This window comes from Canis lupus, chromosome 15 (genome assembly GCF_048164855.1).
Source record: "Canis lupus baileyi chromosome 15, mCanLup2.hap1, whole genome shotgun sequence".
Lineage (NCBI taxonomy): Eukaryota > Metazoa > Chordata > Mammalia > Carnivora > Canidae > Canis > Canis lupus.
The window spans coordinates 48,832,414-48,845,567 of NC_132852.1; the positions used below are offsets into that span (position 1 = coordinate 48,832,414).

Sequence of the window (13,154 nt, forward strand, 5' to 3'; positions counted from 1 at the left end):
ATAAGGGGATAATACAGCCGTAGTGCCTTAAATGTGCCAAGTATCCTTAGTTTAAGAGCAAAACTTAGTGTATTGAGATCCTGCTTCTCTTGGATCCCTGGACTTCTTGGCTAGTGAGAAGGAGAATCTGCTTTAGGGGATACTTTCTTTTATAATGCCTTATGACTGATCCCAGCTTCTGGCTCCATAGTCCCATGCTGACTACAGAGAGGAGCAGGAAGGAGGAAAGTGGGTCAGTATTCCCAACACTTTGGACAGAGGCGGGCCCCTACATGAATTGTGTTGGAGTGGAAGGAAGTTGGCCTAGGTGTCTTAAGGCCTAGAGGAGAGAATTCTCTGAGGTCAGCCTCCTCATCTGTCAAGGAGAGTTTATGATACCCATCTGCACACTGTCTAGACCTCAGGATGGACAAATTCAGGATTACTGTGAGTGGCTGTGTATAGCAACCACATCACACACGATCAACTCCCACCTCCCATACCATTGTTGTTACATGACATTAGGAAACGATACAGTGAGGTGGGGTGAAGACTCCAGGAGGAAATAAACAACCAGCAACCATTTCCTCAGGGTCTGATGTTCCCATTTTATAGAGGGGAGCTCAGGCCCAGTGAGCCAGGTTAATAAGTGACTTATTTATGAGGGGCAAAGACTGGATTCAGGAAGTTGTTGCCTTTGGTCCATTTGCCTTCTGAGAAGGATTAATAAAGATTAGCCTGAGTCTACTGTCAATTTTCAGTGTGTTACTGGAGTGGCCCCTGAGGCTGTTACTGTGTCTTTGAAGTCCTCCATCTTTGGCTGGGGAAAGCCCAGTGCATGGGACCTTTCTCTCACACACATCCTGTTGTGGCTTCTGCTGCCACTTCTCCCATTGGGCTATCCCAGGTGGTTGGAAGAAAGACATAACAAAATTCTGTTAGGGAGGGAATTGCCTTTGTTTAGGAAAATCTGTTGTCAGCCTGAGGACAGAAGGGGAAATGAAGAGAAAATGAGAGATGGCCAGAGGCTCTGCTTATAATAAAATGACCCAAATTTCGTCTTCTCCACAAGACCAATGCAGATCTATTTAAAATTGAATCTTATTTCCCCCAGCATGGTTGGTCCTTCACCTTTGCATCTTCTCTTTTTGTGAGAGTAATTACCACATTCCAGTCTACTCTATAATTTGCTTATTTATCACTTTATTTATGTTGTCTATCTCCCATTCTGGACTACATTCCAGGAGAGCAGTCTCTGTCTCTTTGCTCAGATACCTCCCAAATGCCTGGGCAGACCCAATGCATGAACAAAACAAAAAACTCACAAATGTTTGTTGGATGAATGAGTGAGTTTGGGAAAGGAAGGAGAGTTGAGCCACAGACTAGGGCAGAGTAGCAGCAAGTGTATAAGGGGTATTTTCAAGAGCAGGGAACCAAAGTCTAACTGCAGGAAGGGGGTGCTGGCCTGATATATCCCCCAACCCCTGTTTCCTTGGTCCTCCTCCACCAATTGTGTGTGTGTGTGTGTGTGTGTGCATGTATGTTTTATGATGTATGTGAATACATGTTTGAGTGTGTATGAATGCAGAAAGATGGAAAGGCCAGGGAAGTCCAGTTTACACTCAATGCCAGAGGTACCTAGGGCTTAGTGTGAAGGTGCTGGGAGGGGCTGATCTAGGCTCTCCCCAACAGTAGCTTCCCAGACAGCCAGGCCAGATGAACTGCCCGGAGTGTTGGAGGTGGCAGGAGCAATGGTGTGGGCCCTTCATGTTGGTATGTAGAACATGCTGCAAGCAGGGGCTTCATGGCCTCTCTGCCCTGTGAGGCTGTATCGTGGGTTTACTCTCATCCTGGTTAAGACAGTTGCTCCAGGGGGCCTGACCCCCTTTCCTGAGCTGCAAGGACCCCATGTGGCATGATTCTGAGTTCTGACTATCCGAGCTGTGTGAGCTTGGGCAAGTCTCATATGTTTCTCTTCTGTGCCTTGGTTTCATTTGTAAATGGTCTAATCAAGGTGACTTCTTTATCAGGCTGGTATAAAGTGATGCTTATGATTTATTAATAGATACTAGAATACATTCAGTGTGCATAGCCAACATGAGACAACATCAAGGACACACCTTGTTCTCTTGCATGTTTTGCCAAAGGCAGGCCTTAACCAAAGTTGCACCCGATTTTTGGAGGCCTAAGAAAGTTGACCAACTGCACAGCTGCCAAAAGGTTAAGCTGCCTGTGGCTCTTTGGCTTTGGCAGAGCTGATCCAGAAACCCCTCCCTGCAGGCAGTGGTGCTTTCTGATTGTTCAGTCACCTGCTATATAAGGCCTTTCACACACATGCTCTTATCCTGTACTGGGATCCACCTTCGGGAGAGCAGTCTCCAGGCCAGACTCTGAAGGTGAGGGGCTGAAGCCAAGCTGTGGTGGGGGCGCCAGCTTTAAAAAGCTCAAACCAAGAGAAGGCCAATGTGGGATGGCTGGAGTTCAGGGCATTATCATGGCCCTTGCTCCTTTAGCAGTGCTCAGGGGAAGGAAGTCTGGAGGGGAGAGCTCTGTGCCTGGGGTTTGCTCTCTGTTTTAGCTGTCCTTTTCATAGCTGCTCTGAACTTGCTTATGTATAACATGAAAGGAGTTGTAATAGGATGCACTCAGAAAATATCCAATGATAGATGAGTGGGAAGGAATTTTCAAAGGGGTTTTTCAGATGCTACTTGTTCTTATTTTGCAGATGAGGCCTCCTGCACCAACGGCCACCTCCCTGGTTTCTCTTTAGAGGTGGTGATCAGGGCCACTTCTAGGCTCTCTTTGCTGTGTGTCTCTAGGTCAGATCCTGATCTCTGTGGGCCTCCTTTATTTCCCTCTGAAGACGAGGCTAATAATCAGGGGTATAACACAAGAAGAAGTGGTTGATATATCTGACATGGCTGCTGTGACCTCCTTACCCTCATCTCTTTCTTTCCTTTTCCCTTCTCCATACTTATAAGGCTTGAGAGGCCCTTCCCAGGAGGCTCGACCTCTGAGCCTGTCTCTGTACTGGGGTTTCAGGCCTGGAGGGGTGATCAGGCGTGGGGGCATGTTGGGTGCAAGGTATGGAACATCTGCCACAAGTTCCAAACCAGATATACTTAATTTCTCTCCTTGGATTTCTGTACTATGTGGCCCTTACATAATAGATATACCCCTCTACCTACCCTGATTGAACTAGTGTCTCTTCCTTTTTGCCAACCTCTAATAAGTCAACTAAGTGATCACAGTTGCAGTGGTATGTGTGTGTGGTTGTGGTGTGCTGAGATGAGAGGTGGGGGACTGACTGCAGCCTCAGGTGTCAGTTGTCTTGGTAAGTAGCAGCTATCATGAGCTGGAAGGATGCAGAATGAAGTCCCAGTTTTGGCCTCATGAGCTCGGTGAATTTGGGCAGCTTCCCTTATCTCTCCATTGGCAGGTTCCTCACCTGCTGAGTGGGACAGTAAGCCACACTATGCCCTGGGACTTTCTGTAATGAAGGGAATGTTCCAAAGTTGTGCTGGCCAATAAGTAGTAGCTAGCCAGGTGAGTCTTAGAAATAGAATGTTTTTTTCTTTCATTCCTTCAATGACTGCCACATGCAGTTTGTGGCTACCATTTATAGGATCAATGAACTAACAATTAGGAAGGACTCAGGGCAGAGACAGATACTTCTACTCCCTGCTGCTCTGATACATGGGCAAGTTGAAATCCTGGGAGCTCTGATTCGGGATCCTAATGAATACAGCAAACCTTAGCTATCAGATGACTGTCGACACAGAAAGATTTGGAGACTCATCAGTTGGAGGTGTGCTGGGGCCTCTGGTTCTGTCCTGCAGGTTGAGTGTGTCCAGGCCTGGGGCTCTGGGAGTCCCATCTGTTGGAGGCAGTGTGGGTCGTGGTTAGGTGCTTGGGCCAACCCCAGCTCTAATACCTCCTAGGAATGTGATCTTGACTTTGAGTGGTTTATTTGATCTCTCTGGGACTTGATTTCCCCTATGAAATGAGAGTGGTGCTAATAATAGCACCTGCTTGTTAGGGTGAAGGCAACACATGAATTAATGAACATAAAGTGCGTGGAAGAGAGTACGTACTCAATAGGTGTGGTGATGACAACGACAGAGCTCCTAAGTGAATTATGTGAATGTGGTGAGATATTAGCTAGAGGACTACATTATACTTTATTCTTGGACCCCATCCCCAGTGGGGCTGGCAATCATCTGTCTGCCCATGTTGTATCTGAAGTGGCTGTGGTGTGGGGAATGTTCAGGCTGTGTTTTGTAGCTGTGTGTAGATGTGCAGGCATCCAGGATTGGGGGAAACTCAGACTGGCACAGATGAAAGGGCAGCATAGAAACTGCATCACAGTTCTGTGCTCCCAGCTGAGAATGCTGATTTTTTCTGTAACATGGGATGTTGTGCCCCAGCACCCTTGCCAGCCCCCAGACTGCCTTCTTTGTGTCTCTTCAGGCATAAGGCTCTGCACCACAGTCCTCTTCCTTGGGAGACACCAGGTCCTGCACCATGAAGGGCATCCTTGTTGCTGTTATCATCACAGCATTTGCTGTTGCAGCTGTAGGTGAGAGAAACCACTGACACCCTTTGGGAATGAAGACCTTTTCTGGCACACTGTATCAAAGTCTTCTCACTCTTGGTATTCTGGGGTCCTGTCCCATGGCATTTCATGTCAGGGTGTGGTCAGTGGAAAATATGAGACCCCTCTGGGCACACTGCCCTCAGAGGAGCCTCTCTGTGCTATGGGTCTTCCCACTGGGAAATGGTGCACAGTGCGGAGAAAGTAATGGAGGTGGCTCCATCTCACAGCCTCAAGTTTGGGGGGTCCCAGAGGGAAGGGATGCCATCCCCACTATTCTTTGGAGGGTGTGGATGTGGTGCTTTGTCCAGAGTACAGTCTATAAGTGTCCCCTGAATGTTGACAGTGCTGCCCATCTTGTCTCACCAGAATCCCTAAGTTGCGTGCAGTGTAATTCAGTGACAAACCCTTGTGAAAACAGCAGCGTCTCTCAGTGTCCCGGCAATGCCAATGCCAGCTGTACCAGTTTGGTGGCCAGCTTTTCTCAAGGTGAGCCTGGGATGCCATAACCCCCATTTCTGGGTTTTGCACAGGGCAGGAGCTGGATAGGGTAGCCAGGGAGGAAGGGAAGGCTGAGAAAGCGCTGGGCTGTGCAAGGAGACAGATGGGGTTATGAAGACTCTTCTGGAAAAAGCAACATGCAGGAGTCAGGTGAGAATGTGGGGCAAGCTGACAAGCTCTCGTGACTTCTTGGAATTGCTGTTCTTGTCTAAAATCCCATTCTAGACCTATATTGGTGGATGTGAGAAGCAAGGGCAGCTCTTAGTTAAATTACAAAGCAGGCAGTTTGCTCTGGGTGCTTGCATTCTTCCATTTTTCTGGCTTCCTCTCCTCTCCTCACTGCTCCTTCCTTTTCGAGCTCCAACACGCTTGCACCCAGGGTGATTTGCTGCATGATTTTTACCTCTTTCCCACAGCACTTAGATTTCTTTTTAATGTTTTATAATGGACATTTTCAAATATGCACAGAAGCAAGAAGAATAAAATGAATTGCCATGTAACCACTATCCTGTGTCAACAATGATCATTTTGCTTTTTTTAATGGTATTTTATATTTTTTGAGATTTTATTTATTTATTTGAGAGAGAGAAAGAGAGCACAAGCTGGGAGGAGGGGAGGAGGGAGAAGGAGAGAGAGAATCAGACACTCTTCTCTGAGTGTCGAGCCCCATACAGGACTCTATCCCAGAATCTGGAGATCAGGATGTGAGCCAAAGTCTGATGCTTGACCAACTGAGCCACCCAGGCACTCCTGCAATGGTATGTATGTATGTATGTATTTATTTATTTATTTAAAATATTTTATTTATTTATTCATGAGAGACACAGAGAGAGAGAGAGAGGCAGAGACACAGGCAGAGGGAGAAGCAGGCTCCATACAGGGAGCCCAATGCGAGACTCGATCCCGGGACTCCAGGATCATGCCCTGGGCTGAAGGCAGGTGCTAAACTGCTGAGCCACCTAGGGATCCCCTGCAATGGTATTTTAAAGCAAATTTAGGTATCATGTAATTTCTCCTGAAAATACTTCATTATTCATCTTTAATAAGGACTTTTTTTTTTTTTTACATAACTACCGTACCACTGTATACCTAAGAAAATTAACTGTGATTCTTTAATTTCTTCTAATACCCAGGCCATCTTAGAAATATCCTAGTTGTTTCAGATGTTGTGTTATAGCCAATGTGTTAGATTTCAGATACAAACAAAACCCCACATAGCATTTTGCTGTTAGGTCTATTAAGTCAAATTTGTTTTATAATAGCTACCATCACTTTTTTTTTTGGTTCAATCCCATTGATTTGTTGGATAAATTGGGCCAATTGTCCTATAGCTAGCTATCCCATATTCTGGCTTTGGCTGATTATTTTCTTGTGGTGTCATTTCTTTGTTTCCATATTCCTGGTGTTTCCTTGTAAATTGGACCCATACTGCTCAATAGAGCTGTCTTCAATAACAGAAATGTTGGGGATCCCTGGGTGGCTCAGTGGTTCAGTGTCTGCCTTTGGCCCAGGGCATGATCCTGGAGTCCCGGGACCGAGTCTCACATTGGGCTCCCTGCATGGAGCCTGCTTCTCCCTCTGCCTGTGTCTCTGCCTCTCTCTCTCTCTCTCTCTCTCTCTCTCCATGTCTCTCATGAATAAATAAATAAAATCTTTTCAAAAAATGGAAATGTTTATATCAATGCCGTCCTGTACAGTAGCCACATGTAGCTATTGGCCACTTGAAATATAGTTATATGACTGAAGAGCTGAATTTTAAATAGCCACATATAGCTACTGGCTACCATATCAGATAGCTCTGATCTAGAAGCTTGACTGTATTCAGATTTAACATCCTATTGCACGTGGGACCATCTTCTGCTTGGCTGTTTTTAGAGATGCTAAGACTGATCAGTGGCTTTGGATGTTGGCCTGAACCACCATTTCCAAGCTCCCCATCAATCTTTGATCTGAAATTTAGCCTGCATCTCTGCTCATCTCCTGCTAAAAGAAGGAACTACCTCACGAGGAAGATTTTTCTGTTTGCAAGGAAACCCTCCTCAGTGTCTCTGAAATCACAGTGAACTGGGGGTGTGTTTTCTGCTGTTGCCTGAAGCAGTCACTATTCAGAGTCTCTACCCTTTCCCAAGCCTTACACCCAGGACTGACAGTCTTTGTTTGCCTTTTAATAGATCCAGACCACATATACCAGGATAAGGCCTGCTCTGTGGACAACTGCCTAAAAGAGAGAGACATGGTTGAAACCATCATTGTCCGTGTGTCCGATACAGAATACTTCCATTTTACAAGCCAGTGCTGCCAAGGAAAGAAGTGCAATGACACCAGTAATGCTCAGGGTGGGTGCTGGCAATGTGCCATCCTCCCTCTGGCCTTTCAGCTCTCTCCTTTCCTTTGCCACCTGTAGTCCTCACCTTCTGGTGAACATCTCAAGTCCAAGCACTTCACTGCATATCTGGGTAACATCAACAGCTGACTTACAGCAATTACTTGAAAAACAAATGGGAAAATCATCACTACTTTCATGCTTTCCTCTTTATCAGAACAGACAGAAATCATAGTACTCCATGTTGCATAAAATTAGAGGCTTATTAGTATTTCTCCAACTTTGTGGTTTCAGGCTCTCTTTTAAGACTCTAAATCTTAAAAATTATTGAGGACTAGAGAAATTTGATTTATGTGAATCATACTATCAATATTTACACTCAGAAATTTTAAAAATTCAAAGAATTTCTAAACAAATTTAAAATCTTTATTTATAGTTCACTAAGAAATCATAAACCCATTACATGTTAACAATAACATTTTTGCATAGAAATAACTATATCTTCCAAAGCAAAAAAATATTTTGTGAGAAGAGCGGCATTGTTACATATTTTCTCAAAGCCCTTTAGTTTCTGGCTTAATAGAAGACAACTGGATTCTCAAATTTGCTTGTGCATTTAGTCTGTTACAATCTCTTATGTCATGTGGTCTCTCAGAAACTCCATTGTACATTCATGAAAGAAAGAGTGTGAAAGAGGCAAGGAACATCTTAGTATTGTTATGAAAATGGTTTTGACCTTGTGGTCTCCCTGAATGGTTCTTTGGGATTCCCAGGAGTTCCTGGACCACAAATTGATATTGAAAATTGTTGGTTTATACCAAAGCTCTCTTTTTGAAGAGAAGAAACCATGGCCAAAAAGGCATCGTTCTAGAGTATAAGTCATTAGTAGCACAGCTGTATCTCAATATAATTTTGTATTAAATGTTAAATAAAGGGGCACGATCATTTATTCAGAGAAAGATTTAGTAATAATTACACATCTATTGGCCGATGTTCAGAATAGCTGGCTAATGTTGACATTGCTTGGTTTTCTTTTCTTTTTTTTTTTTTAAAAGATTTTATTTATTTATTCATGAGAGACACACAGAGAGAGGCAGAGACATAGGCAGAGGGAGAAGCAGGCTCCCTGTGGGGACCCTGATGTGGGACTCGATCCCAGGACCTGGGATCACGACCTGAGCAAAGGCAGACGCTCAACCACTGAGGCACCCAGGTGCCCCAACATTGCTTGGTTTTAGATCAAAATCTTATGTTTCCCTTCTCAGCCCAACACACCCACTGACCACAGTCCTTGAAGACTGGATGGCTTGTAAGGGAAGGTCTGTGAGGTTGTGTGCTGTAACTATTTTGGTGGGATATGAGGTTAGGATGACTGCTGTCTTTATGCAATTGTCCCATTTTCAAGATCCCTCTGGCTAGCATCTTTGTTTGCTTGTCCCCTTCAGTACAAGGCAGTACCATGTTCTATATTACAACCTTGTTCTAAATTAATGGCTCTTATTCTATCCAGCTCCTCCACTAGAAGATTCATCCAGCAACATAGAATGTCCTGCATGTTATGGATCTAATGAAAGTTCCTGTAGTGTGAAATCCAGGAAATGTCATAAAGAAGAACAGTGTGTCGATCTAGTTGCGGAATTTAAGAATGGTTTGTCTTGGGGTTTCAATTCCCTTTTATGGGACTGGAGTTGAAAACATATTAAGCCTTGGGTAATAAGTTCTGAGTTAACAAAAGGAGGCTGGGGGAGGTTAAAAGAATAAGGTCAGAATGCTTTTGACATAATGAGGCTGTTAATGTAGCCCTGAGCTGCTTGCTATTTTGCCTCCTTAGTCCAGAACCATTCTTTCTGGGCTGTACATCTCTTGAACCCTGCTCTCTTCTGGCTCATAATCAAGCCAGACTCATTTAAGCTCATCATGCTATTCCTGACATTTACTTCTTTACCAGATTGCATTGCTCTGTGGGTGTGTGTGGGATTTGTCTTTTATTTCCTTTTATACCTACATTTTTTTCTATCTGTCACTGAGAGGGGCTGCCTTATGACAACTTGGGTCACCTGATTGAAGAGTCAAATTGGATTTTAACATCCAACCAATTGTTCTTTCCTACAGAAGTAATTTGATACTAACCATCAAATTAACCACTATAAATAGAAAACTGATACGTATATTATGCTTTAAATATTCAGGCAGATGTTACATCTGAATATTTAAAGAATAATACATTTATTAGCAAGGATAAGTTCGTTACTGTTAAAAAGCAACCTCTAAATCCTCAGGATCAATGTAACAGATATTTATTTCTTGCTCATATGGCAGTTCATTGCAGAGTCCTGGGGCCTGTTGTCCTTTTCATCTAGAGGATCTGGTCCCCAGCCACCCAGGACGTAGCAGCTCCCTGCTGTATTCTTTGTCTCTCATCAGCAGTTCGGGGAAGACAGGGAGTGGAGGGAGGCAGGAGGATTTCTATAGGCAAAGCCTGGAAGTGCATGCATCACTCTCTCTCACATTCTGTTGGCTGGGAAATGCAGTCTCATGGTGTCTAGTGTGGTCCAGCAAGAAAGGAAGAGACATGAAGCTAAAATGAACAGCCAGCCAGTCTCTGCCACAATATGGCTCAGCTTAATAACAGTTTAAGAGCACCAATACCCAGGTACAATTTGATTTCAACTTTTACTAATGGCAATTATAGTACTGGAAATCCATGCTTAACTGTAATTGCAGGCTGAGAAGTGAGGCCAAACATCACAAGTATCCTGAACCTCTTTTTATTTTTATTTTTATTTTATTTTATTTTTTTCTTTTTATTTAAAAAAAAATAAATTTTATTTTTTAGAACAGTTTTAGGTTCACAGTAAAACTGGGAGGAAGGTAAAGAGATTTCTCACATACCTCTGTCCCCACACACACAGCCTCCCCCACTGTCAACATTCCCCACCAAAATGGTACCTCATGAATCCATGAACCTACACTGATGCATTATTATCATCCAGAGTCCGAGGTTTACATTAGGGTTACTGTTTAGGTTGCATATTCTATGAGTTGTAACAAATGTATAATGAAGTATATCTACCATTATAGCATCACACAGAATAGCTTCACTGTCTTAAAAATCCTCTATGCACTATTAATCTGTAGCCTCTGGCAACCTCTGATCTTTGTTTTGTTTTGTTTCTGTTTTGTTTTGTTTTTTAACCTCTGATCTTTGTACTCTCCCCATAGTTTTGCTTTTATCAGAATATCATATATTTGGAATCATAAAAAGGTAGCCTTTTCACATTGACTTCTTTCACTTAGTTATATGCACTTAAAGTTTTTTTTAATTAAAAAAATCTCTAGGATGTCTACGCAGCTCTGATATTTAATTCTTAAGCTATGTCTGAGGTTAACAATAACATCTGAAACAATTTCTCTTTCTGCTCACTTTGTTCCCAGGTGTCTTCTGATGTCAAGGATGGAATTTTAAAAATATTCCTTTGATTTAATCTGAAGCCAGATAGATCAAAGCCATCATACATGTGGGGGTTTTTCCTTTATTTATTTTTGCCCAAGATCACTTTTTTTTCAATATTATAGACATGTGCCAAGCAACACATTTCTCTAGCTTACTGTAATTCAATCTCCAGCACTGCTATTTGCTATAAAAAAGGAATTAATTATTTTCTTCCAAGGGATGTAGAGATTTCTCTTTCCTTCTCAGAACAAGTTAATAGCCCTTCTGATAAGTAGCCACTTGTCCTCCACTTCCTTCCTGTGTAACTGCCTGTCCTTCAGACCTGTTTAAGTCATAGAGCAATTGGCACATAGTAGCAGCTCAATAAAGGTGGCTGCAGTCACAGCCACATTTTCTTTGCAAATCCTCTTGGCCTTTTCCTAGGACCTACACCTTTTAACAGAATTAAACATAATATAATTCAGATTTAGAATGAAGACCACCTCCAGCTATTTTTTTCCTCTATTCAGATAAAACTCAGGCAGAGAGAACTCAGGTCCAGAGAAGAGTGAGGATAGAAAACGGAATTCATAGTACAGGAGCCTGGGAGGAGTCCTTCTTGGATTGAGAGGAGAGGGCTCTCTGAGCCCATCTCCTGGGTTTTTAATCACCTGCCAGCCCCTCAGGGAAACACCAGAGACTTGGGTCCCAGGCCCATTTCTGGCCTTCATCTGTGAGCTCGGGCTTGCATCCACCTTCTGGAGCCTGTTTCTTTTGAGTTTAGATCGGGGAGAGTGTCTGGGTGCTGACCTCCATGGTACCTCTGCCATTACTGTGTGGTGTTCCTCCAGGCTCCTGTTTTAGAACCAGACGTAAAACAGGTTGCTGAACCAGACCTAAAACAGGCCTAAGGAGGAAGGGCAAGAGTGTTGTGAAGTCCTTACTGTTCGCATTACATTCACAGAGACCAAGAAGCTCGTGCTGAAAGGCTGTTCCAAAATCAGGAACTCCACCTGTCAGTTCCTGTCTGCTGAGAACCAGACAATTGGAGGAATCATCTTCCGAAAGTTTAAGTGTGTAGACGGTTTCAGCGCCTCCTCAACTGCCATTCGTAATTACCCCCCAACCAACCCTCCTGTCAGCAACTCCAGCACCTCTTCAGCACCCAACTCCAATAAGCCCACCAGCCTGGACTCGGGCTCCAGAGTCTCCTTCACTCCTGCAGCCTTTGGCAGCCTCCTCCTGCTGAGGCTGCTGCTCTGAGACCCATCCTGCCCTCAACTGCCCCTCCCTCCCCCTATTTAACTGCTCAGTTAATTGCAGCCACAGCCCTCCTGGCAAAGCTCAGTGACAGCCACATTTTTCTCCATTATTAAAGGCTGGCCAAGTCTGTCCTGATAGGTTCCTTTGAGCTGCTGTCCATCACCACTTCCCAGTCCCTTGCATTTGAAATCTGTGCACCTTAGTGTGTGGCTCCCAGGACTCCCCTAAACTCTGCCCACCTTACTTCTGAGAAACATACCTTTTCACCTTGTTGGCATTTTCTGCCTACAGCCCTGCACTTCTGGGGACTAACACGCCCCCATTCTCACCCACATACTGAGGGCATGCCCAATTGTGCCTGTAAAGCCCTGTGTTGACCCTTCCGTGACTGTCCTGGCTCTGGTGACAGGTCCAACAGGGACATTATCCACAGGGCCCAAAGAAGGGTGCAGAGGGGTTGCTGAAGGCTGGCAGTCTCCCTTGCCTAACCTCTTGGGGAGAGACATAATGCTTTTGGTGCTCCCACTGACCAGATGTCTCATAGCCTTGTTCAGAATGAAATAGCTACGGAACCCTAGTCCCCATTCCCAGAGAACCTGCAATTGAAAGCAGAGCTTTTGACTCCATATCAGAGACCTGAGGAGCAAGAAAGCTATTCAATCCAACATGCACAGAAGTTCAGGTTTGGTAAATAAGGTGGGCCTTGAGCTGGACTTGCAAGAATGGAGTTTTCTGTAATAAAAAATTTTAAAGGTATAAACTAGTGTGTGTCTTTATTGTCCAGACTTGCTAACAATGCATCAAAAGAAAAGCCTCCAGAAAGGCATCTTGTGGTACCTCATCAACACATTCATTCTTTAAAAAAAAAAATCAATTAATTAACATCTAGTGTATAATTAGTTCAGAGGTAGAGTTTAGTGATTCATCAGTTGCATTCAACAGCCAGTGCTCATCACATCATGTGCCCTCCTTCACGCTCATCACCCAGTTACCCTATCCCCACCCCACACCTCCCTTCCAGCAACGCTGTTTGTTTCCCAGAGTTAAGAGTCTCTTATGGT

The 13,154-nt window shown here is 44.0% G+C and overlaps 1 protein-coding gene across 2 annotated transcripts; it reads left to right on the forward strand.

The window, feature by feature from the left end:
• The first annotated feature begins 2,232 nt into the window (after positions 1-2,232).
• On the forward strand, positions 2,233-12,853 carry LYPD8 (LY6/PLAUR domain containing 8). 2 transcript variants are annotated; one of them, XM_072777267.1, is made up of 7 exons: positions 2,330-2,375; positions 2,705-2,798; positions 4,450-4,558; positions 4,943-5,062; positions 7,246-7,410; positions 8,908-9,045; positions 11,795-12,853. In XM_072777267.1, the coding sequence occupies exons 3-7, from the start codon at positions 4,504-4,506 to the stop codon at positions 12,091-12,093; spliced, it is 777 nt and encodes a 258-aa protein (XP_072633368.1). In that variant the 5' UTR covers positions 2,330-2,375; positions 2,705-2,798; positions 4,450-4,503; the 3' UTR covers positions 12,094-12,853. The 2 variants fall into 2 exon arrangements, with proteins under 2 accessions (XP_072633367.1, XP_072633368.1); XM_072777266.1 differs by lacking the exon at positions 2,705-2,798 and having other exon boundaries at positions 2,233-2,375.
• Positions 12,854-13,154: the final 301 nt, after the last annotated feature.